Raw genomic sequence first — 27,525 nt, 5'->3', positions numbered from 1 at the left:
GATGACATTACCAAAACCAACTGCATACAAGACATTTCAGAGTTAAATCAAAGTCTAAGTTCCTTTGGACACATCACAGGATTAGTTTACGAGTCAGATAGCCACATATTTACACACTTCAGGGCTATTCACTCAACAAACATTGCAGGTCATGTAACTTTACTACTTATTATATTTCAAGGAAGTAATCAAATAATACTAAGTTTATTTACAAATCAGGACAAAAGCACACCGTTTTAGATTTGTTTATTGTACTGTGAAATAGTATATATTAGAGAGAAAGTATACATGACTTCTAGGACAAAGAAAAAAATAAATTGAAGTTTTTAAGTTTTACTCAATATTGATCAGAGGAATCTATAAATTATTTGCTGGAAGGCATTCAGCACAAAAGCTCTGCTTCTACAATTACAGAACATGGAAGAATACAAGATGTTCTGAATCCAACAAGCCACATACCTAAAATTTACTTGTAAAAGCTCTGAAAAGACTATTTGTAAAGTTTATAAACTCGTTTTCTTCTGAGACAGATTGATTTTATCTCCAAGACTTAGGGCCATTCCCTGTAAGGAAATAAAAAAGGAATAACCTTAGATATTTCATAAAATTAATGTAATCTCAAAAAAACCCTAAAAACCTTCTGTATCAGTATTAATCTACAGTTCAGTATACAAAATTCATGAAACTAATTCCATGGAAAAGAAAATATTTCTAATTCAACAATGACAACATTGCATTTATTTATAGCTAAGTATAGTACAAAATTTTAAAAAAAAGCAGGAATAAGCTAGATTTGCATACAGTATTTCAAAATTCTTCCAGTAGCATCATGTAAAGTAAATGGTTCCTTTGAAACTGAAAGTCGTAAAGGAGCCCTTATAATAAGCTATATAACATACCTCTATTTATACATTAGTTTCTTCTTATTCAAGGTTAAAGATGCCAAGTCTCAAGTTTTCTAAGGACAAAAAACTCCCACAAAATCTTTTTTTGGGGGGGGAAGTAAGAATATTTTATATAAAGTAGCAAATACATAGAAGACCCTAAGAATGGCCATAGTAGATCAGATTAGCGGCCAATCTTGTCTTCCCACAGCGGCCAGTGCCAATTGCTTCTGATGGAATAAACAGACAAGAGCAATGGTCAAGTAATCCATCTCTGTCATCCAGTTCCAGCTTCTGGCAATCAGAGGTTTAGAGACACCTGGAACATGGGGTTGCATACTTGACAAGCTCGGCTAATAGCCATTATGGACCTGTCCTTCAGGAAATTATCTAATTCATTTTAGAACCCAGTTATAATTTTGGCCTTCACAACATTTTCTGGTAACAAGTTCCATAGATTGGCAGTGCGTTGTAGTACTTCCGTATGTAAGTTTTAAATCTACTGCCTACTTATTTCAATGGGTGATTCCTGGTTCATATGTTATGTGAAGGGGTAAATAACCCTTCCTATTTGCTTTCTCCCCACCATCCATGATTTTATAGACCTTTATCATATCCCCCTTTGTTCATCTTCGAAAAGAGATCACCAGTCTCAGTCTTCTTAATCTCTCCTCATATAGAAGCTGTTCCATACCCCTAATCATTTTTGTTCTCTGTACCTTTTCCAATTCCAGTATCTTTTTTGAGATGGGGTGGCCAGAACTGCATGCTGTGGCATACTACGAATTTATATAGTGGCATTATGATACTTTCTGTCTTATTATCTATCCTTTTCCTAATGGTTTCTAATACTGTTAGCTTCTTTTTAAACAATAGAATCCCTTCTTTCTACATAAGATGAAATTTAAGATAGTTGTTTCAACACTTTGAGAAACAACATGAGGGGTACGTGGGTGGTACATTTTTTTTTTTTAAACAAAGGAACATTGCATTGCAAATGGGATATTATGCATAAATACAGCAAAATCTTGGACTGCTATAATGCACTGCCACAAGAGGCATGTTAATTTGGTTAAAGGTCCCCCTCTTCCACCTAACTGCTGAGCTGCTCTCCCCTCCAAATTAAAAAAAAAAAGTCAACTATCTTACTGCATAAGAAGAGTGGAGATGGAACCTTTTCATTGCAAAAACCTAGTTTTAAAATTGAGACAGGATTTATTTCTTCACCTTTCCTGAAAGTTGTCAATCTAATTAACAATACTAAAAATTAACTCTATCTACAAGACAAGCTCTGCAAATTTGTATAGAACTCATAATAAAAATTATAAGGCAAAGACAAAGTTTTAAAGAGAAATATCAGTACCTGACTCTTTGCACGAATTCGTATGTGGCCAGTGACGGGAGCATCTGGTCCAAGATGAATTGGCTTTTCAATGCTGACATTTGCAAGTGCATCTTCTCCAAATATGGAACGCGCATACAGATTGGCAGCCATAAAGCCACAGTAACCAGAAAGTGCCTAGAGAAAGAACACAAACTCTTTACAAAAGAGTAATTGTTCTTTAACAGACACATTTTGATCCATATTAAATACAGCTCAGCAGGTTTTGATGTTTAAAACCTAACCTTCTATATACAACATTTTGTAAGATACCTGGACTCCATTTCTGAAGCAAACATTAATAGATCTTTCTAAAATGAAAGCTGACAGATTTAATCAAGTCATTTAAACAAGACATAACTGGCATTTTCAGGCTCTGATGTAATGCATACCAAAAAGGCTTTAAGAAAGATTAATTCCCACTGAAAGGAAGGGAGTCTTGACCTATTGAAAAAATATTGTGCTGACCATTCTGAAGGAGATGTGTTAGTTGACATTTTATTAACTGCTTCTTGATCAGCCAGAACAAGAAACTGGTTGAAAATGACTCGGTAGTTAATATGAATTTCCTTTTAAGCCTTCGTAGAGCACACATTTCTAAATTATATTAAATAATAAAGAATACTAAAATCTTCCAGACTAAACAAAGATCTGTATAATTGGTGGAGGTCTATAAAATCAGAGACTAGACCAGGTAAATAATTTAAAGAACACAAACTCCAAAAAAAAAAATCACCTGAAAATACTATTCTATATAGGTTTCTACACTATGTTCATCATCTTAGTAGCGGAGTACCTTCCAATAGTGCATTAAGCAACTGGATTACACATCTGTTGTGTATTGTTTGTTCTCTCATCCTCTCCCTAGAGGGAGAGGTGTGTGCAGGAGCGGCTTGGTTTGGTAATGTGCGCTTTTGTTTTTGATATTTTAATATATAAATATATATGTTGTGAGTTATCAAAATTATCCTTTGCAATGTATGACTTACAAAATTAGAATAACTCTACATTTTTCAAAAAGAGTGCAACCAATACTCAAGAAGAATTCAAATAGAGTGGCGTTGGGGAGGGGAGCGGGCAGGAGAAGATGCTATATTTTGGCATCCAAATCTATTCATACTAGCACAGTAATTTTACTCCAGTTTAAAAAGAGCTTGAATTTTCAGCAAGTATCTTACCTTCTCTGGGGTAAGGCATTTCATGTTGGTTGATTTTAGTATGTGCTGTAAGTATTCATTTAGATCAATGATGTTTGTATTAACTGTAACCTTCAAGAAAGAAAAAAAACAAGGTGTGACCATTTTCATCAGCTTCTCAGACTGTTTTAAATCATCTTTGTTCTAGGACTATGGAAAAGAAACTATCAGTGTCATTTATGCTGTAGTAACATACTGTACTTGTTGATGACTATAAGTCCTTTTATGATGGAGTATTTTACATATAAGTTTCATCTTCCAGCATCCAGGGGTTAAGTAGGGATGGCCTCTTACTTTCTACCACATATTTAAAAATTAGTCAGAGTAAGTGTACATCATACTTTGCTAAATATGTGGAAAGAGCTTTTACCATGAACAGTTGCTTCTAATCTAGTTACCGTCTAAATGTGTACATTTGAATTACCACACCAGAGCAAGTCAAAGATAAATCTAGTCCAGGAGCTTTTCTCTAACTGACCAATTCTAGAGATTACTTCACCTTCCACTGAAATACAGCCACCTCTTCAAAAAAAGCAGACGTTCAACAGTGTATTATGATACCGTTCAACACTACACAATGATACTGTGACACAGCTTAGGACAGAAAGTGAAGAAGTGTATTGTATCCAGTTGAAACGGTAAGAGAAATTTAGGTAGGATGATCATAATTAGAGCAGAAATTTGGGAAAGACAAAAACCTTGTACTCTAAAGTGGGAGGAGACCTTTAATGACTGCAAGTGAGCAGGACCTATGTTTTATATGTCTGAGAAGTAAAGGAGGCCTTAGGTGGTTATATTAAATTTCTTGGGAGAAGGGGCTTACTATGCTGACTGGCAAACAAAAGCCTGAATTGGGTAGGTCAGGTTGCTGCAAGAGAGGTTGTGTGGAGCAGTGTGAGTGTCCATGAATCTGTGTGCATATATTTTTCCTCTTTTCATTGCTAGAAACTTTCCCATATCAGAATCTCTGAAGGAAGAAAACTGCCTTTGCTACATCTCCTATCTTGAAGATCCAGGATTACCTGAGGCTCAAGACCCAGGGAAGGAACTCTCAGATGATGATGAAGTCCAGGGGAGTGAGGAAGGGAAAGAACAATGGTAAGGAGAGCTCTAATGCCTCAATCCTTCAGGAAGTGCACCACACAGCCTCCTCTTAAAAGATCTTTTTATGATGGCTGCTTGAGTACATCAAAGCTTATACAAAAAAAAATATGGACCTTAGAACAAGCCTTGCCAAAAAATCCAGGTATCTGCTCAAAAGAGGCACCCAAGGAGAAGGGTGCAGTTGGCACAAACAGCCTACCACAGGAACCAGTCCCTTTGAAGTTGCTCTTGAGCCAGCTCAACCACTGCCTACGCTAACAGAAGAGGGCCACACATCTACCATTTGGAATATGGGAGTTCCCAGCCTTAGCCACGATGCTTGCTCCTGCAAAGACTCATTACTAGACAGAAGAAATCTAAAGAGGGACAGGCTTCACACTCTACTGCACCAACTTTGAGCCAATTTGTGCAGCTGCAGTTGAGCTTCATGGCCATCCTTCGGATTGGAGGTAGAGCTCTACATACACCTCATACATAAGCAAGACCTGACTTCTCTAAACTTAGTGAACAGGTGACAGGAAACCAACAGAAGAATGAGTCTTTCAAAACCAATGTTCTACTTATTTTACAGCTTAGAGACTTCCTTTCATATCCCCAGAGCAGCTTTTCAAATGACGAAGTCAGGAGATCACTTTCATTGTTAAGGTTTGGCAGAAAACAACGGTACACTAACTTATATAGGGCAAGCTATCTACAGAATGGAAACAGATGCAAACTTCTAGTTTTAAAATGAAAGCTTCAGTTATGTAAAAAAATCCATGCGTTACAGAAACACCTACAACAACAGGATTCATTTTTCAGTGATGGTCTTAGTTGAAAAAACTGTTGAGATAAGGTACTAGTCTAAATCTATGTAACAAAGGCAAATAGATCATCACCAAAAGAACTAACTTTGTTTTCCCATTCAAATTCTGCCCACATCTGGCGGAACTCTGCATCAGTACAAGAGGCAGGCTGGATGTAATCCATTATGTCAATGTGAATATCACTGAGGACAACACAGTTTCTGTCGCTAGCTGCTCCAGATACATCGTACACTGCAAACAAGAAACATAAACCACAGATTTATGCAAACTGAAAGTGGCTATAAAAGGAGTGTTTGTCAGCATAACTAACACTTGCACAGTGTCTGTCTCTATCCTCTTCTAGTGGTTGGATCACCGAGGTTTAAAAGTCTTCTACAGCCTTTGAACTAACAGATGTGAGTCTTTTAACTCAGGCACTAGAGGCTCATGCTTTTAGATCCAGAGTCTCAGGTTCAAGCCCCACTGCTGACCACCAACATCAGCATGCTTTTTTATATCATATTATAAAATAAAAATGGTATTACATTCATAATCAATTTCTTTTAAAAATCCAGCAATAAAACATTCTCATATTGTAGAGCGTTTCACTTACCATCCAGCACTAAATGCTTTTTAAAATAATTCTATTTCTCTACAGAAAGTTCAGTCTTCTAATTTAAGGTTGCACACAAAACTGCCTACTTACCAATATTACCAAAAATTATTCCATTTTCTGTTGAAGCTACTTTGACATTAGCCTTAATGTTTGCAAAATCATGAGGAGCAAGTGTCAAAGGAGATGGTTTTTCCACTAGTTTCAAGTCACCTGTTTAAAAATATTTTAAAAAGAAAAATTTACAAGCACATAATGGATAAAGTCCAATTAAAATCAGTTTCAGGACACAGAAGATTACCATCTCTGAGCTGAATTCTAAAATCTTATCAAAATTGCCATAAAGCCAATAAATGGTAAACACATTGAACCAACATATTTGATAGCTGAAGCACAAATGAAACTTACATATTAAATTAAAAAGTTAATTAAAAACATTAGTGGCCTGATTCAAAGCCCACTGAAGTCAAATGATTGATTTCAACGGGCTTTGCATTAAACCTTGAAAGTCCAATATATTAACTTATAAGAAAATAGGAAATGGTTAATGCTGTCACTTATGACATAACTCACTAACAATGTATTGCAATACATAACCCTTTTTACAAGCAGCCTCCAAAAACCGAAAGGTCTAAATTCAATACCATATATGTTAAGCTACCTAGGGAAGGCAGAGTAGCAGCTTTACTTTGAATACTCTTATTTTACGGAATTTATGCTTTACATTCTGTTAGCATAGTCAATTATTAATGATGTCCTTAGTTCTATTATCATAATATATCATTTTCATTTGGTGAAGTAATATATATTGAAAACACACCATCAACACAACAGCCCTAACTCCCAAAAGGAATTATATCTGAAGAGAACCATTGTGAGAAAGTCTCCCCAAGATCAATGGAATATTATGTACAGTCTATACTACTGATATATTCCATTGTATAAAACTTACGTGAAGGAAAATAAAAACAGAAAAAAACCTTCCACTCATACACAGCAGTCTGCATGTGAAATTTAAGTAATGTGTCCACTCTTAAGATTTTTTCCAATTTTAGTCCTAATTTAGTGCTTATGAAAGATGATGGAAATGCCTAGGTCCCTTGCTCATCCACAGAGCAGATAAAACATGCAACAGAAGTCCAAGTTTCCCCACACTGCCTTGCCAACTTGCCTCAACCATGACCGCTATGCAAGCACAGAAAGAAGGCTGCCCAAAAGTTTGTTATAGTTCCTCAATTCTCTGCTCTAGTCCAGGCTCAGGGCTTGGGGGCTGCTCTATCATGCACCTGTGGTCAATGTTCCCTAAAGGAATGTATTAGCTGAGCAGAGCTGCAGCATGATGCACTTCAGCCACTCCTTCTGCTCCACTAGACACACTCCTGAACGTTCTCTTACTTGAAGTTGGGAAGGGAGGGGTACAGAAGACAGCTAAATTGGCTTTATGTATATTCACTGGGGACTCCCCCACACTGGCAATGTTGGGCTGGATTCTGTCCTCTTTGCACCATAGGAGCAGCACAAACAGAACAGGGCAGACCAGAGCAATTGCCAATGTTTCTGGAGAGAAAAAATAATAGAAAATCAAGCTATTTTTCTAACTGAAGTGTGACAAAAGTAAGTGTGAAGCCAGACAAAGAATTATTTTGTGTAAAAGCACATGATCACATTATCAGTACCAGCAGATCAAAGTTCACTTGCTCCATGAAAAATCAATTCTTTAAAAGGTATTTTAAAGTATCTTTTAAGACGATGAGTGGTCAGTTGTATTAAGCAATTCTTTATGCATTTATAATATGAGATGCAATTTCTTGTACCTCAACACTGTCCATTGCTTAATTTCAGATCTAAATTAATTTAATCAACAAATATTCTTGTTGCACTAGATCATTCCTTACCTAGTGTGGCTAGTTCTAATGTGCAGTTCTGCAAAGTATCACTGGTCTGGTTTACTACAAGCACATCCAATACAATATCATACTGGTTGACGTGAACATATGCTTCTGCATAGACAGGATCTGAGAAACCTGTCAATTGAGTAACCTGTCAGAGAAATAAGATTAACACAAGTTGTTGAAGTATCTTTCCCTCTTGTCAATTTAAAATGTTGAACATGGTGACACAAGTGTAGAGAAAGAACAGAAACAATAGAAAAAGATTTGCTAAGACAGATGAGACTGGTAGTCAAAGACAAAATTGCAAATTAAATGGAAGTTCTATATAAACAAGAGCTTTAGTTTTGTACTATCAGCTTATCAGTTTTGAAACAGCAAAACATTTGTGTTTAAACCCTTGCCCCCCCCTGAAAACACTAACTCTGTATTCTATCAGATGTTTGGTCAAGAAACTGCTTAATGATTTTTAAAAGGTAATTTATATAAGAGCAATTAAAAGTTAATAAATTTCACTGTTAAGATTGGGTCTTCAGGTATGAAAAGTTAACTAAATATGCATATAATGGGGGTCTATTGCCTACACATGGTTTTGTTAAACATGAGTTAAAGTTCAGAATACATATCAGACTCTTAAGGATTAAAAAAATGAAACCATAGAATTCTTGCCCCTCCAATTTACAATGACGTTAGTTATTTTTTTTAAAAAGCAAACAATAGAAACCCAGGAAATGCTGAGTTAAGATTAAACTGAATGAAAACCAAACACTGGAAAGTGATCTTGTCTTGCAAGTTTCTTGGGTTTTTTGTTTTTGATGTTTTAAAATATTCATGCTTTCTGATCCCCAGAGTGGGTAGCTAAGTACGGGTTCTTTCTCATCTCACCCCTTCCTGGTTTCCCTTTTCCAATTCCTATCTCCCTCATCCTATAGCATGGTGCCAAGGGAGCATCATGAACACAGAGAAGGATTCTTCATTCCTCAGGACCTCCTACCTTCCTCACCTTATCCCAATGAGGAAACCTTATTGAACTTTTCAGATGCCTAATGAACTTAATTAGGTTCATTAGCCCCCACAAACCCAATCTTCAAGCCCAATTCGACCCTAGGTGTGAGCAATACCCTTACAGAAATAAGATACTGAATTACCTTATTGAGTTTGGATGCCAATGGATCAGCAGCTTCTTTTCTTTGTGTGTTCCCCATTGCTGCCAGAAGGCTCAGCTGAAATTGGTCTTCCTTGGAGCTCATTTCATTTTTAGCAGTAAGCTGCATAAAGGAAATGGGGTCGTCTGGCTGAACTGTCACATTCCTCTTCTCCGACTCTTTCTGTGGTAAGAAAGCAATATAGAATAACTATCTTCTAACATACACTGAAGCAGTGAACTTTATGCAGCTGCTGGAGCGTCCCTGAACATGAGCTTTTTTCAAAATTCAAGCACCAAAGATTTTATGTTTACACAATGAAATGTACAGTATCTCACCTTCTGAGAAAGTTTCTCCTCTTCTAGTTTAGCTGACAGCATGTGAGAAAGGGACTGTCTGCACTCCTTGTTGAAAATATCATTCATTAAAGGAGAACATTCTGACAAAACCTTCAGACATAGGGAGATACGATCCACATCATCATCTGTAATTGGCTTCTTGGGAAGAGAGGACTTACCCAAATGGAGAATAGTGGCCATTAGCAACATAGCCTCAGCAATAAAAGACTGAAGGTGGAGAGAAGAAAGGAAAGGAGTTAAGTCTTACATATCCTTAAAACTGCAGAAATATTTAATTTTGTTTTGAAATTCAAGTTTAAAACATAGTTCAATATTAAAACTATATCCCAATAGGTAAGATGATTTGTGTCAGTGACTTATTGCCTAGAACCCAAGAGACCAGACAGTCATACCAGTTGGAAAGCAGTAAGAAATATTTGGGAACAGATTAAATTACCGTCTATCAAACACTAAAGGAATGTAGGCATTTCATTTTGGGGCCTCTCTCAAAAGCTTATCATCAGATCTGTAAGAACTGCTAGAGGAAATATGACTTACATTTTGTTTCTTCTTTTCCTGAACAAGAGCCACATAGCGTAAAGCAATCTTAGTCAAAGTTGTGGCCAGGGAGGCAGCAACAAAGAAATCCCCATCCAGCAAGAACCCTCGTAATGGAGGTCTGCAAAGAAAGGCAATCATGAAGTGTTAGTTTTGGAAGACACTGTCTCCCACCTTCTTATTTCCATACTTTACTTCAGCTCTCATATTGCGAGACCAGTGTTGTATAGACAGTTTGGAAGGTCTCAGAGAGTAATTGAGATTTTATACACACTGGAAGTGAGAAGGGAAGTGGAAAGAATAAAAGGATAACAGCTTTCACTTTTATCATCCAAAGGATCTCACAGCTCTGTATCAGTATGAAGTAATTAAGCCACAAAATAGCTCCCTGTGAAGTAGAAAAGAGTATATTAATCATTTCACCCACCAGTGAGATTAAATGGAACATGCAACTGCTTAGCAGAGCACAGGAATACTAAGCAATAATTTAGGTAACAATTAGGTAGACAATACAATTTACCCAAATTGGAATTTGGCCAGGATACCAGAATTAACAATGTACTTTTACAAAAAAAAGCATGCCATGTGTTGACTAAAGATCACACATGGTCAAGTATTTTATTTTAAGTATCATATAATAGCCTTCAACAGGACAATGGCCCGTACCACAAAGCTCAAGTATTAATTCAGTGCTGAACAGAGAGGGAGGGACTAAAACAGAAAAGGATAGAAGAACAGTAAAACTTCGGGATAAAAGCATGGAGGAAACAAAAAGAGAATGACAGAAGAGTACAGGAAGTTGAGAATATAATAGGAGAAAGAAAACCTCAAATTTTCATTGCAAGTTCATATAAAAAAGCTACAGACTAAGCCAAGATTAAAAGAAAATATTAAACTAGAACAGACTGTATCACAGAAAAAAGGATTTCAGCCTAAATAAACTGTTTTCTGGAAAAGTAGAAACAACTAGAAAATGTGGCAATTTCCATATTTTATTGACACAAAAACCACCACATTTTGGCCAAGTATCAATCCACCCTGTTTTGTCTGCACATTTAAGAATTGCAAACAACTGGCAAACACAAGTTTAATCTTGGAAACTGACGTAAGTGAGGAGGATATGGAAGGGCAATAGAGCAAATGAATGTTACAAACACACACCAAAACCCTCTCCGAGGAAGAAACGTTTAGCTGGAGAATATCTGCAGCAGTTCCTCTTCAGACAGAGCAGAATTCTGGAAATCTAATTCTTCTCTAAGCATTTTTAGTGTAGCCACTGCTAGTAAGATACAAAATGTCTAGGTACCTGTCTTCTTCCTTTTTGGCAGGTCTGGAACTACTAAGGGCACTTTGTGTAGCATAGGTGCCCATCTCTGTCACCAATTTTTGGGTTGGACCCACAGTCACCTCCTCTTCACATTTCAGTTCACCAGCTTCTTTCTTTATTTCAGATTCCACTATAGGGATCTGCCAATGAACAACAGGAGACTTCAAATATACACTAAATTAAGTAATAATTTAATAAAGAATTTGAATTTGAATATAAAGACAATCTCTTTGTTTTAAGGAAAGCAGCCTGTTTTTTCTATAAGATGCCTCTGTGTTACCTATTTTCTGTATTACTGCATCTGAAGAAGAGAGCTGAAGTCTCTCGAAAGCTTATGTCTACAAATATTAAATTTGTTAGTCTTTAAAGTGCCACAGAACTCTCGTTTTTTCATAAAACTGTTTTCCTCAGCTTCTCCATCTTTTAAACAGGGAAAGGTCCATTACAGCATTGTAATTTGGAGGGCATTTTATTTCTTTTTGAAGGGGGTATTAAAATATGTACTCATGAGCTCGTCACAACATATAAATAAGCTTTGGCCCCACTATACTATCCTAGATGCCTTTTAGAAAAATTAAAGGCTTATGTACTCTCCATTTGTAATCTGACACACACTAGTCAACTTGTACCCTATAATTTCAAATTTGTCACAACCTTTCCCAATAAGGATTCTCATTTCCCCTTCTGACAATGAGATTATTAATCAGATATCACTTCCTCTCAGTAGGACAATGGCTGACAGTTTACTAGTTTATCAGAAGAAAATAATGAAGCATAACATGGATAATTTTTCTTTAGAGTTAGACTATACATGCAGAGCCTGCAGAGCCTTGAAGTTCAAAATACTATTGCATCTTATATGCATTTTTAAATCTTCTCTTGAAACACGCGCTACATATAAAATACAGAAATGAAAGCAGAAAAAAGCTTTGATAGACAATACACACACCTCTCCCAGTGATCTGCGGACTTCTGTCATTACACTTTGTATATCTTCTTTTGTGCTGCAATATTCTCCAAGGATCCACAGAGCTCCCCTGTAAATCCTGAGATAAGGAAGATAATTAAGGCATGTTTTCAAGCATTACTGAAACTAGCACCATGAGGAAGTGCCACTCTCACTAGATACATGGGGCTATGAGTGACAGCATGAGGAAATGAAAATATGTTGTGTTTACAGTATGCAACAAGCTAAAAAAATATACATAATGCGACTGATCAAGACAATCAGCTTTTTTGCACTGGTAACCTAGCCCACTCTATAATATAAATTCCATGTTCAAATTAAAATAACTATATAAGAATCCTTTTACAGCGAGTTCTCTGATGATGTACAATAAGCAATTTCAATACATTTGAAGGAAACTAGAAACAGAGTAAAATTATATTGTGGTCATCCCTTGGCAACACTAGGTTATTTTAATGGATATAACATTTTAGATTTAGCCTTCATTATCATTGCTGCTCTCTAATAAATGCAAAGCAAACAACAACTGCATCATAAAAATGAGATTTAAATCAATGCTCCTCACTCAATGCAATACGATTTCATTATGTTTTTCATACAAATCTGGAGAGAAAGAAACTGCCCCAGAAATAATTTCCTGGCAAATATAAATTCAATTTAAGAAGCGCTGACTGTACTCTGAAGTTTGCCCAAAATAAAATTCTCTCTCATTTAATTTCTTCTTCCCAACAGTTTCAAAGTGCATGAAATTCTCAAATTTAGTTGATGTGTAGTATACTCTTTGAAAATATTTTAAACCTACTTGACAGTTTTAATGGCATGAAATACTTCCAGCATCTTCTCGACGATAAGAAGCCTGAGATTATCAAACCGTTGAATTGCTTCACGCACAAATTCCAAGACATCAGCAGCTGCAGCTTCATTATTATCACTTAGGAACTCCATCAACTATGACAAACAAGAGTGAACATAAACTCATGAGTTACATAACTTGAAATGGTCACAACCTTTACAAGAGTTATTACAGCACCAAGTGCTGAACAGCAACAGAAGAAACAAGGACAAGAATCAAAGTGAATATAATACTTCGCATGTCATTTGCATTAAGCTTCAAAGTGATTTTAGGTTGAGATACCCCAAAGTTCTCCCTATTAATTCAGAAGAATAAAGAGTACTAACTATATCTTTTATATTCATTCCCTTGAGATCAAAGAAGAATTGATGCATCGATGCTTTATTCAAACAAAACTTGTGCATTCCAATAAATAAGCATCTTGAAACTTATTTTGCACGGGTTACTGCGTACTGATGGAAAAACAATTTTCCAGTTTATGTTCATCAAGAACAGTAAAACAGTTCATTACAAAAATTAAAACTACAGAAGATGAGTAATCTGAAAACAACAAAGAAGCCCTAAACTTTTTAGGGGAATAATAGTATAATTTAAGTAGATATTACAGATAAGATCTCACTTTCAATTATTTTCTTGAAGTAGGCAGCGAGGATTTTGTATATCAGTTAAAACACATTTACTGTAAATATAATTAAATATTTGCATACCACAGGAATAACATTTGCAGCCATATCTGGAAACCGAACGCTACAGGAATGCAGTGTCCGAACAAGCAACTGCCTGTATTTGTCAGTATCTTCATGTTCTGTCACATTGTTTGTTTTAATCACTTCTTTCTTCAAAACAATCACCAGCTATAAAACATATCAAGTAAGTTTCAACTGAACCACAAGCTTCACTGAAGAACTAGCTAGAATAAAAGCACAACAACGACGAATATTTACCTCTTCCACATTTCTGGAAGATACGAGATCCAGAGCTAACTGAAGGGTTTTCTTGCGCACTTCTAAATCTGGAGTACTGAGCACCCTCAATATATCCATAACCAGATCCTGAAATCAATCAACACACTTAAGTTTTAAAACCAACATTTAGTGAGACAAAAAATAATTTTCTTGCTTTAAGTCTCTCTTTTTTGTGCAAACATACAAATTCCATGCTACAGTACAGAATTACTGCAGAGGTCTTTCAAAAATGTGTAAGCTGTATATAGCATATTGACAGATAACGAGTATAGTGGTAAAATGATTCTTAGTCTTAATTTTATCTTTTTTCCTGTTCTGAGGTTAGTATCTGAAGCCTGACTGTGTGTCAAGGAAATTCAAAATATTTGTCTAATACATTGTAATTTTACATAGCATCTTTCAAACAAACTGAATCCTTCTGTTTTCCAAAAATCACCCCTCATCACTGCTAGTTCTCATGCTGTCAAGTAAAACTAGACCTCAACGTAAAACTGTCCAGCAGCATTTCGTAAACACACCAATTAATTTAAATGTCAGAAGTACCTGATTTTTTCTTACCACAATCACGGAACTTCATTTTTGTTTTAGCTAAAGTAAAATCTAAAAAAGGTTTTCCAAGGGCAAAAAAACCAAACCAAACCAAACCAAAAAAAACCCAGCAGAGCACTTACTTGTAACACTCGCTCATGGGCAGGATGCTCCTTCAGTTCAATCAAGCGATCCAAGACAATAAGTTTCACATTGTTATCACTCTCTTTAATAATCAAGTCAATGTAACACTGAGCTGCTGCCTAAATAATTTTAAAAAAAGAGTGAAAGTATTTTTTCAAAACATGTTAGATATTGTGGGAAAGATATTTAAAATAACTATTCCTAGGAAACTCCAATTCCTGTGGGTTTTAATTACATGGATTCTCACCAAAGGTGACTGTACTGTAGCAAGAACGTAAAAGAATTAATACTTCACTTGACTTGGATACTATATAGTAGAGAGACAAGGTGGGTGAGGTAATATATTTTATTGGACCAACTTCTGTTGGTGAAAAATACACTTTTGAGACAAACAGAGCTCATCTTCAGATCTGGGAAAACATACTCCCAGCGTCACAGCAAAATGCAAGGTGGAACAGATTTTTTGGCATACATAGTTAGCACACATTGTAAGGGACCATTCAAGGTAGAGTTTTCTATTTTTTTATATTAGTGTCAGACTGAAAGCCCTTTACATCATAGTCTTCTGATTACCCACAAAATGAGCATAGAAAAGCCAGCAAGAGCACAAGATTGCTCAAACCTTCCCTCTCCCATTAACACACTTCAATCCTGACCTAAAAGGACCACAACTATGGATGAGAGAGAGTAGTTTAGTCTCTAACTATTTTGGCTTCTTTGCTAAGAGTGTCAAGAAGATTGCAAATTAGTGTCAGCTGTGGAAGTAATTTATGTAATGTTCACATCTGTCCACTGGCAATTGGATGGAGACCACCAATTCATTTCCCACTGACCAACAAACAACATCCGGAATCCCAAGGTTCACTTCAGCTGACCACCACAAAAGGGAAATATTCACAAGATAGTTGAGTAATCTGTCTAGCGTCAAAATAGTCATACAACAAAGAAGGTCAACCCTTCAGACATTACAGATTCAAAACTTCGAAGTGTTAATCTGCAATGTATGATAACTTCTCTACATTCTACTGGGTTATTAAAGCATTCTAAAACATCATAAATCACTGCAATACCTTGATTGCTGTTGGTGCACTGGAGAGTGTAACTAGTGTTCCTGCTGCTTCATACTTTACTGCAGGACTAGATGACTGCAGTAAATTGTAGATACAGCGAATAAATCGAGCTCTTTCTGATGGATTAGCATGGCAGACCTAAATGAGAAAACAACAACAGATAGAAAGCATACTGAAGAAAAATAAAAAGCCATTTTAAAAATACAAAATCCCTAGTTTAGCTCCTTAACTACCTCCCTGCAGTAGGCAGTGAAAAAAAGGAATGACCTTGTTTGAGGGTAAGAGCCCTTCCCTCCAGGTTGATAGGAACCGGACAATATAAGGTAAGAGGATTATACACCTCTTAAGGTCTCAACTTGTAAAGAATGTTCTGCACTAGCTAGTCTCAGGGTGAATTTCATAAGCAAAAGAGGAAAAAACATTGGGGGAAGGGGAGGAACATATTCCCAATCAAAGTTAAAGCAAGTCAGGTGTGTGCAAAATTTCACTGCATTATCCGGCACCTTTTACTTGACCAGTCCATTGCCTTCAAGAGAAGTTATAGCCAGTTCAGCTAAATATTGCATCATCATTCCCAACTGTTCACTTAAGATTAGATTTCTCGTTATGAAACATCTCACTGTATAGCCAACCTTTGTGAACAGCATTTTCAATATAAAGTAAAAACACACAATTATTTAAATGACTGCAGTCATTTCCCTTTACCTTGTAAATTAGTTCAACAATAACCAGCTGAAGAATGTCACCAAATGTCTGGACTTGGTCAATGCAGGTACTCAAATAATCCAAAGCGCGATCCTATGGAAATTTTAAAAAATTCAGATTACTTGTAATACAAATACAAATTTTCAAGTGATCATGATATAAAAATAAAAAGCCCATATTCATCCTTTTCCTACATTCAACTTACACTTTAATATCTGTAATAAAATAAAAGTTATAAAACAATAAATTAACTTCAGCCCTAAAGAGCATTATTTTCACATAATTATTTTATTTGTTGTTGCTGACCAGAAAAATAGATCAATTCCCCTTGTACCAGAACTTTACTGCTGACTAACAATATTTCAATTATTGAGCCAATGAAGCAAATGACTTCTGAGCCAAGTTTGGAGATAGCTATTTATTTCTCAAACAATATAAGTTACAAAATGGTAGGTAATGTGGCAAAATCTTCAACCTGACCAGATCCACATGGCTAAAAATGATTATGCTCTCAGTGCCAATATACCCCCCTTCTAAAAGAAGGGGACTGACCTGTTTGAAAAACAGAGCTGTAAAGGCCTCACATCACTTACTTTTATTCAATATTTCCAAATACTTCCAATATATAGATAGTCTTTAAATAAGGAAGGCAGGGAGACATATTTGTTGTGTTAAAACATCTGCTATATTCAACAGTTTATAAATATCTCCATCAGCTCTAAGTTTAGAGTTTTCACACTCTTAAAAGTTCTGAAAATCTTCAACACAGATGGACAGAACTGCAGAAACCAGGGAAACTTAAAAGTTTGATTTACTAAGCTGGTTCTCCAATGTTGGAAGCCAGTGTAAATTCATATTCTGAATAAGCAACCAGTAAACAATATAGAACAGCGGTTCTCAAAATATGAGGTGGACCTCCCAAGGGAGGAGTGAGCATGCACCAAGGGAGGAGAGAACTGTGTGTTTTGGGGGTTTTTAGGGAAGAGTTCTGGCACTCAGTTGCAGGTGGCTAGAGTTCGTGCACACCCAGGAGGCGGAGATAAAGGGGGCAGCCAGAGCCCCAGCACCTCAGGGCTGACAGTCGGAGCCGCCCTCCGCCCCTCTAACCCCATCCCTCAAACCCTCACCTGCCCAGGCTCAGGCTCTCCTCCCCTGCCACACCCCAATCCCTCACCTGAAGGCAGCAAGGCTCTGACTGTCAGCCCCGAGGTGGTGGCAGCAGCACAGAAGTAAAGATGGCAGTGGGGCGCTAAGTCTGTTGTGAAAAGTGATATTCATCAATATCACTTTTCACATTGCCTCCCTTACTTCTGTGCTGCTGCTGGCATGGCAGCGCCTTCAGAGCTGGGTGGTGGTATATGTACTAGGAGTGGGGGAAGAGCATAAATGACTACAGACACAAAGAACGGGGGGGTCTGATCAAATAAGTTTGAGAACCACTGATATAGAGGAACCTAGCTTCGATCAAAATAGAGCATTCAGCTACCTCTGCCCCAAGTACAGCAGCCAAGGTATAACCAGAGAGACTAATCATTCTCCTAAAAAAATTTATTCTTTTGCATGACCTAACAGCTTTCCTACCCCAAATTTCTGCACCAAGTACATTTTTATTTCCAAATTAAACCTTTAGAAATTCCAGTTCTAGTTTATAATTTTATAGGATTAACTAAATTGCTTCTATTTTATGCAAAAGTACCTTGATAATTTCCACCAACTAATCACATAACAGATTACTCAGTTACTAACTAGGTGTTCACATATAATTTTAAGTAAAATATCAAAACCATACAAGAATTAGGGCAACCAATTTTACCTGATCTGCATGAATTAGCATCATAAATGCATTTCTTTTGCAGCTTGCATCTTTCTCATTCACCAAGAAATCATGGATCAATTCAGGAGCATCAGGTATAAGATGTTCAAAGTTTCTTTTAAAAAAAAAAAAAAAAAGTTAAAAAAAAAACCAATTTTAGAAAGGTAAACTGATTGATATCTAATATTTAACTGTATATGTTCTACACAAATGTTTAAAATGTCAAGTGTTAATAGGCAGGATCTTCACTTTTTGTTCAAAATCCTTTATGCATTTATGTTTAAAAGTGAATGGAGTTAAGAAATATACACATTCATGTTTCTTGAATTACTGCTTGTTACTCTGATGATTGAGACCCTCCCCCTAATGGTTTTGGTTTAATTTTAGTGTATTTGTATTACTCAGTCACACAAATACAGTTTTCATTTGAAACACAACTGTATATATAATTGAATTATATTGTTGCACTACTTAATTTTAAAAAAATAGTTGTCCCACTTAGACATTTTTTCTATGTATCCACAGCAGCTGAACAATCTTAATTCCCAACAACCTAAATTAAGTTGATTTCAATGGAACTCTGGGCAGGTACAGAGGTCTGCCCACTCAAAGTGGCTTGCAGGATCAGGGCCTTAGTTATATTTGAGAAAGCTGTAATGGAAAAATATTATATATTCTATGTCTACTGAATTAAGCAGGATCAAAAATAAAATTCAAATCAATCTCATTAACCTCCTTTTCGGTCAGGACTTTCCAGATTAATCCACTGACATTAGCCTGGGCATCCTGGCTCCAAGGACTTAAAGAATTCAGTTTTTACCTGTATATTGTGTAGATTGCAAGGACTGCATTTCTGCGCACATAGCTGTGACGATGTTCCAAACATGCACGAATAGCTGGCATCAAAGGTTCCAGTAATTCTGCTTCTTTCAGCTTGCAAAGAAAACGAAGAGTAGAGCCCCGGATAAATTCATTAGGATGCTGGAGATCCTAAAACAAGAAAAAGTGAAGTATTAGTGTTTGCTGAAATACGAAGCATCACCATTTTACAATTTTCCTTGCTGTTAACATTTGCACTCTGGAGAAAAAAAAAAAAAAAGAGAGTTAAAAAGATTGACGAAAAACTCTTGACTTTGAAATTAAACTAGTAGCTATTGAGATACAGAAGAGAATATTTTATTTTACTCCCTACATGTAGATATTTTAATTTTTCACAACTGTAGAAACATTTTTAGGGGGGATTAGAACCATTACCATATACAGGATAACAGATCTCTCTCTTTTCAGTGAAAAAACTGAATAAGGGAAATCTGTATGTTCAAGTTACAAACATTAAGACAGCTGAAGGCACATTTGGTACTAACTTGTCATAAATGGAAAACCCCCAGACACTTGTGTGGCATTGCTACATCCTTGGGCTCAAAGTTTTTAGGCTTCTACTGCTACTTGTATGGTTCCAATGTAGTTATTCTGTCAGTTGTATGACTCATTTATCTGGACAGAGCTATTTCCTTGAACTTCCAGCATGTGGATGAAAGCTACCTAAATTAGGCTAAATCTGATTAATACAAAGGATATTGGAGACAAGGTGGTCTTTTATTGGACCAACTTCTGTTGGTGAGAGACAAGCTTTTGAGCTTACATACAGTTCTTCTTCAGGTCTCCGTGTAAATTCAAAAGCTGGTCTCTCTCACCAACAGAAGTTGGTCCAATAAAAGATATTACCTCACCCATCTTGTCTCTCCCTTGGACCAACATGCCTACAACAATAACACTGCATAAGACAAAGGATATCGAGAAGCAATGGCCAGAAACATCAACTTTTATCTGCAGCCAGCCAAGAAATTACAACCTTTCCTCTTAGATGCAGAGCATGCCACAATTGTCCATGCCTTTAGCATTTAATTACACAAGTGCAACAGACTCTATCCAGGTCTACTCTTGAAGGTTACCTGAATGCTCCAGTTAGACCAGACACAAATGCCATCTTTAAGAAGGTAGGACAACCCAATAAGTGCATATTACACATGGACACGTGCTGCAATTTCATGTCCAGGTATAATTTAAGGTGCTAATTACCATCTATAAAGTCCTAAATAGCCTAGGATACAGTTATTCCAAAGATAACCTCTCCCTCACAACAACTGCACCAACACTGTTGATCCCCAGAGAAGATATCACAGGAGAAGGCAACAGACTTGGTCCTCATCACTCTACTTCCCTCCTGCTGGAAAGCAGACAGTGCACATCTTTGCTTAGGCATAACTGAAAATGTTGGTATTTTCTTGGCAACAGATCTTCTGGTTGGCAATTCCTCAGTTCTGACCTATTGAGGCAGAGCGGTTAGGTCACTGATGAAGGGAATGTAGTACATCCGCTCCTTATTTGGAACAAAATATTGTATTACCTTGATATGCTTTATGTAGAGATTGGTCAGATACAAGGGTGATGATAGAGCATAAACACATACAATAAATAACAAACATACTTGCCTTTCTATAGGCATCACACACAAGGATCATTTCTTGCAACAGTTTGCCATCCGGAGTGGTCTTGGGAACTATCTCCCAGAAGACTAACAGCAGTTTTTTGATGGTATGATCTTGAAGAGGCAGTACAAAACGAATAATAGTCATCAAAAGTCCAGGTAGTTTTTCACCGTTCAGGATCATAATAATTACTTTCTTCAAGGCCTCTGTCTTAGACTTTACATCTCCTTTTTCTGGTAGAGGGAAAAAGAAGTTCAAAAGTAAGCATAGCATTTATAAAATAACAGGACTCTAAGAATTACTTAAATAATCAAGGATTTTTTTACAGAAATATTGACCCTTGATGCCAGCAAATATAAACCTTGCCCCTCAGGACACCACCACATTATTATTTTTTGTATTACCATAGCACCTAGGAGCCCTATCATAAACCAGGATGCAACTGTGTTAGAGAGCACACTAATGAACTAATACTCTTACATTTAAGAGAACAATAAATGAGCACGAGAGGTTTATAAATATAGCTGTAATTTAACTTTCATTGAAGCTCAGTTAATTTTACTACACAGCTCTAATGAAGGGAATTTCTTTACTGACAGACCATATTCCACACCAGGAAATCACAATGCGTCATGGTGTTGCAGACATCCTTGCACAGGCACCTCTGAGTTAGTAAGGAAAAAGTAAAGTTGGCAATATGTAGTGAATTACAAACAAACAAAACACTTCAACTTCAGTATGTCAGTGCATTCCTTATTAAATCTACCTGAGCACAAACACGTACCACACCAGTAGCATAAGTGGAGGGAGGAGGGAAGAGCGATCTATACTTACCGGGAAATTCGGCAGCAGTCAACGGGAGTTACACATGCTACACAGAGTAGCTTGTGTAACTTACATTGACGTCCTAAATCCTCTTCTGTGTGCAGTCTCCACTACACTGCACCGACCGGAACTGCGTACCAATCGATGCAGTGTTACGTTTTTGGGGGAGGTGGTTTTACTATATCGACTTCCGGATCGATTGAGCGGGTCTTCACCTCTGCTCAATTGATCCAGATAGATTGATCGGACGGCAGCAAATTTGTCACCGTCAGTGAAGACATACCCAGAGACAGACACAAAAAGAGATGTGATCGGATACAATATGGGACCTATGTCAATGACATGTCATTAGTGAACAGATACTACCAAAACACTGTAAACTGAGGACATTTTTCCTCAAGTTTCAAAATTCAGTGTTAATTCAGCAAACCTAAATTCACAATTACTTTATATATCAGTATTTAATTAGAAGAGATTGCTAGGGCCATCAGACATTTATTTCACAGTGGACAGACTTCCAACCCAATATGCTAATTTGCTATGCTTGAGTTACGGGGAGGGAATGGTTGCTAGAGTACCACTGGCTTTTGAAATTTTCATTATTTCAATGGTTTTTGGAGGTATACTACTCTTTCCTTTCTCTGCTTTCAGAATGGCTGAAGCATTCCAACATATATTAGTAATGTGCTAGAACAGAACTTGTGATCAGGAATTCTACCTGGAATCTGCATTGTAGGACTAATTTGACTCTCACCTGACCTCACCTTTCTACATATATAAAATACAGAAATTAATTAAGTTTTTCCTTTTTATGCATAGGAGACAGTTTACTCAGTGGTTTGAATTTTTATTTGAGGGGCCAGATAGGCAGCTTTACCATGAAGTAACTTCCCGTTTCCCATCCTCAAACAGGTTTTAGGAGCCTAGGAAAAGACTTCAAGTCATAAAACAAAACCGTAACTTTCCCCCAAGATTCTTGCTTTTAAATTATAAGGCATATGTCTGATAAGTGCTTTAGACCCTATCTTAACCAACTAAGGCCCCAATTCAGCAAGGTATTTAAGTGAGGGAGTGGTACCATTGAACTTACACGCTTAAGTACAGGTCTGTATCCCTGTCTACATTTTTATTGACTTAGAATAGTAATGTTATGCATAAAGGTTAAATTTTTCAATTACCAAATTAAATTTAAATATAAAGTATGACAGCTATTTTCTTTTTAAAATAACTATAAAAGCAATTAATTGTAAAGAGATTAGTTTTATATTATACAAAGTAATTATTATATTAAAGGTTATCATATAACAAGAAAGAAAAACAAGAGTTAATTCAAATAAAACTGAATTATCTGGCTAGCCATAAAGTATATTACTTACCTAGGTCATTTTTTAAGCTGATTTCAGATGGTGGTTCTGAATCCATTGGAACATTAATCAATGTATAACATACATTCTCTGCGGCCGTCATTGTTCTTGGTTGCAAATGCTTTCTTAATAGAAGAACTATTTTTGAGAAAGGTCAGGCACTCTAGAACGAAAAAACTGAAATAATGGAACTTGTTAATAACTGCATTACAAAGAACACAAAAGAACTGTATTGCATTTTCCACAAAAATGTTAAACATTTAGTTTCTATAGAATTTTGGATTAAAAGGACTTCTAAACAACATATTCAAAATCTCTCCCCAACAAAGAGTGGAATCTCCATTCACTTTATAAATGTTCTTATTAATACATTGTTTTAAAGTGTTAAAACAAGTATGCAAAGTCCCCAAAGAAAAAGTAACATGCAAAAACCAAAGTGAGTATGTTTGTTTGTTACTTAGACACTAATGAAGAACAAGTTTTGTAGGGATGACTAGGGTCTAGTGGATCAAGTATAAAGCCGCAAAGCACTTTCAGATCTATGAATAAAGAGTGTTGTAAGCGCAAAGTATTACAGTAAGTAGTAACAAATACTCTAAGATTACAAAACAATTTCCTTTAACCCTTTAAGATTAATTTAAACTGGAACAAGTTACCTAGGGAGTTTATGAATCTCCTTAAAAACCTCCACTGATGAACAGGTTAGACAAACACCTGTGAGGAATGGTTTAGTTACATAGTCCTGCCTTGAGTGCAAGGGACTGGACTAGACGATCTGTTGAGGTCCTTTCCAGTCCTACACTTCTATGATTCTACCAGGATGATCAATGGAATGGAGAGCCTATCTTGGAGACTGAAAGAGCCTCGCTTGTTTAGTCTAGCAAAAAAGAAGGCTGAAAGTGGTATGATTGCTCTCTATAAATACATTAGAGGGGTAAATATCAGGGAGTGTAAAGAACTAAAGGACAATGTTACCACAAGAACATGGCTATAAACTGGCCATGAACAAATCCACAGTGGAAATTAGGTTTCTAACCATCAGAGGGATGAAATTCTGGAACAGTTTCCAAATAGCAGTTGTGGGAACAAAACCTAATTAGTTTTGAGAAAGAGATGGCCAATTTTTTGAGTGCAATTGTATGAGGGGGTGCTTGTGATGGTAGAAGCCAGAGCTCAATAGCCCTGGGGCTCAATTCCGATTTATGTCCTATGTTCCTGAAGCTCATGCTAATGGGTTTCACTTATCACCAGAGTCAGGAAAGGATTGCCACTTTCCCTGTGTATTATGGGACGGATCAGGATCTGGCCACAGCTGGAGATGAGACATTGGGGGTGGGCAAGGGCTCTGCGTGATATCGAGCATTCTCTCAGGTGCTTGGCTGGCTGGTTCTTGCTCACATACTCAGGGTCTAACTGATCATCAGATGTAGAGTTAGGAAAAAATTTTCCCCCCAAATCAGATTGGCAGTGACGGTGCGGTGTTTTTTGTTTTTTTGCCTCTCTCTGCAGCAAATGGATGCAGGTCACTTGCCAGGATTATCTGGATATATCTCACTTAATCATTTCCCTGCCATTGCAGGAGCCTTGGGCATTGGTGATCCTCAGTCCCTCCTATTTTTTGGTTGTGGCACATAATATAGCTTCATCTCCTGTGAGCTGTAATATTTTGATCTCATTTCGGTTGCTGAGTTAGTCTGAGGGTGCTTGGTAGTATTGGTGTTCTGTGCTATACAGGAAGTCAGACTAAATGATCTGATGGTCCCATATACCCTTAAACGCTATGACTCGATAACCTCCCATTTTCACATATTTATAACTTCTTGAAAATTTATGCTTTGGGGGTCAATTTGTTACATGTACTACTCTGTTAGTGGCTAAAAATCTCATACTGTATAGCATGCTCAATAAACGCTAAAATAGAGAGTCACAAAACTCCATAATAGAAGTTATGTTTCAACTTCCATTATGAGACCAGTTTTGAACTTCCCACATCAATTTCCAAAAAAAAAAAAAAAAAGATGCTACTTTCCACCAGCTGTATATGCCCCCTATCACAAACCACTATTTGAGGCTCATGCATTATGATACTATGGCTGACATGTTCATCCCAAACTATACTGCAGAGTATGGTGAGGGAGACCTGGATGAGAGACCAGAGAGAGAGTTAACCTCTGTGTATGAAAGTTGAAGTTTCCTGGATCCCAGATTCAGCAGCAACACCAATACCACTACAGGTAGAAAATGGCCATACCTTCCTCAGCCTCTGAGACAGGGGAATGTGGGACCTCTTTTCCAAGCACTCCTAGGCATTGAAAAGGTAACACCAAAGAGAACCTTACTGTGGGTAAGGACAGGCTGTATGACTTTTGGCCCTTGACTACGTCTTCCCTATCACATATAAACAAACAAAAGGATCAAGACATAGATTTAAAACTTCTTTAAACTGATCAAACTGAACCATTCATTAAAAAAAAAAAAAAAAAAAAAAAATCCCTACAAACATGAGCATTCCTCCAGAACCTCCATGGTGTCAAATTTGCTAAGCACTGTCAGAAAGGAGGCTTTCTTTGGTAGTTCCTAATTGGAATGCTAGGTTCTGTACCGTGTTAAGTATGAAGGTCTGTAAAAAAGATAGAGATGCATCAGAACTATGACAATGAACTACATTAAGGCCAACTGTCCATGTGACCCTGTACCCCAATAGCTCACCTGTTGGAGCTTAACTCATTTTGAGAAACTTGAAATATGGTGCTTATGGTGATCATTAGCTCCACAAAATATGCAGGCAGTGTTTATAACTTCTACACAGCCTCTACAATGGCTCTGCTCAAACCAATTACAAGCTTGTAAGTCTCTTGAGAACCATGTGAGGCTTCATAGAAGATGTAATCAGGTACTGCTGATCAGTGTTCATAAAACATTTTGCCAATATAAAACATTTCATAAGTGCTAAAAATCCTTCAGATTTGAGCTGTAAGAATCATAATTTCTGCATTTCTTGATTTTATTCAATTTTAGGTTTTCAATGTTAACATTGCATGGACACAGATTTTTGCATTTAATTCTTTTATTTTTAAGTTGAGAACAAAGCTGCATACAACGGAGCTGTGCAAATCTCTTTTGCACAAATCTGTTCACTACAACTCTACAATACATATCCTAAATCCTACAACCTAACTGTAGAGCTGCATAATTGTGTTTTTCAGCAACTCCACTTATTTTAAAACTCTCTGCTCTCAAGATACAGAATAAAAACACCTATCAAGAATGCAAGGCAAATTTATAATGGCTTATTACATCAGTTCAAAGTTCTTTTTTCATTTTCCGAGTAACTATTCCTTGATGAGAACTAGTCACATAATTAGTTCAAAGTTTTAAAGTGCACTGATTTTGATTTCACATTTTTTCTTTTTATGAAAAAATAAGATGATAAACATTTAATATATAGCATAATATAGTTACTTTGTCAATTTGCTGCTGAATGGCCATGGTAAAAAAAAAACTTACATGGCTCCAAACCTGAAAACTCATATGGACTCAATTTTAAGCATGTGAATAGCCTCACTGACTTCAATGGGAATACTCATTGCACAAAGCTATTCAAATATATGTTTGCAAGAAGAGGAACTTAAATAGTAAATAGAAATAAAGATTTATTTTATAAACTCTATTATAAATATCTACAGCTATAACTTTCCATTGCCCCTGTATTCATATTAACTCCATCGATTTAACAATATTGATAAATAACTACAACAAAAAACCTGTATGTTTAAGAAACCAGAAAGAAAGAACAAACAAACAATCATCAGCTGAATGGATTTTTGCTGAAACTTTCCATAAACAATTTTATGTGACACAGGAAGTTTCAGTCCAAAGAGCATTTTTAGCAAAGGTGAAAAGAAATTATAACAAAGTAAAGCGGCAACCTCAGACCCCGACCCGGCGATGAGTTTTGGGCAGGCGGCCTCAGTGCCTGCGGGCAACCCCGCGTAACTCTATTCGGGGGTCCAGATGGGCAAAACCAACTGCGGGGGGATGGGCGGACGGTCCGGGACCGAGGCGAGGACAGGTCGCGAAGCAGGTGGGTGGGTGGCAGGACGGGGAACTGAACCCGGGGCTCCCGGCCCCTCGCTCTGACACCGGGCCGCGCTGCCCGCTCGGGTGCACGGAGACTGCGACCGCCCCGCGGTCCACAGGAGCAGGGAGCGGGCCGGCTGCCCGCCCCGGGGAGCCCGCCCCCATCCCCGAGGCTGGGCGCTGGCCGCGGCTCCCGGGAGTGGCCCAAGGCGGGTTGGGTCCGGGCGAGGCCGGATCGGGGCTGCGAGGGACCCGGGGCCGCTGGCTCCGGAACGGGGCGGGGGCGGGTCACTGGCCGCGGCCTCAGGCGACCCGGGCCCCGCGGAGGTCGCGGCCCAAGCGCTCGGCGGCGGCGGCCCTAGGCGCCGTGTCCATACCTGCTGCCCGCGGCAGGCCCCCGGCCCCTTCCCGGCGCTGCCCGCTCGACTGTAGCTGACGTGGAACCGCCGCCACTCCCCACGACACGGACCACATCGGTAGTACGGAGGCCGCAGGAGGACAC

At 37.5% G+C, this 27,525-nt stretch overlaps 1 protein-coding gene across 1 annotated transcript; it reads right to left on the bottom strand.

Moving 5' to 3' along the window:
• Positions 1-231: 231 nt before the first annotated feature.
• On the bottom strand, positions 232-27,525 carry COPB1 (COPI coat complex subunit beta 1). The gene is made up of 22 exons (XM_067540727.1): positions 27,401-27,525; positions 22,956-23,120; positions 20,758-20,987; positions 19,086-19,255; positions 18,266-18,380; positions 16,453-16,545; positions 15,748-15,885; positions 14,677-14,796; positions 13,985-14,092; positions 13,748-13,894; positions 12,990-13,135; positions 12,170-12,266; positions 11,200-11,360; positions 9,894-10,014; positions 9,336-9,563; positions 9,001-9,180; positions 7,859-8,003; positions 6,057-6,176; positions 5,457-5,602; positions 3,444-3,533; positions 2,248-2,403; positions 232-563 (listed from the first exon to the last, which is right to left on the bottom strand). Exons 2-22 carry the CDS (start codon positions 23,044-23,046, stop codon positions 504-506), a joined length of 2,862 nt encoding a protein of 953 aa, XP_067396828.1. The 5' UTR covers positions 23,047-23,120; positions 27,401-27,525; the 3' UTR covers positions 232-503.

The sequence above is a fragment of the Emydura macquarii genome, unplaced genomic scaffold (assembly GCF_026122565.2).
Source record: "Emydura macquarii macquarii isolate MOO-44397 ecotype Brisbane River unplaced genomic scaffold, CSIRO-AGI_Emac_v2 contig_587, whole genome shotgun sequence".
Taxonomy (NCBI): Eukaryota; Metazoa; Chordata; order Testudines; family Chelidae; genus Emydura; species Emydura macquarii.
The sequence above is the reverse complement of the archived record's forward strand: the minus strand, read 5'-3'. Positions and strand labels throughout refer to the sequence as shown.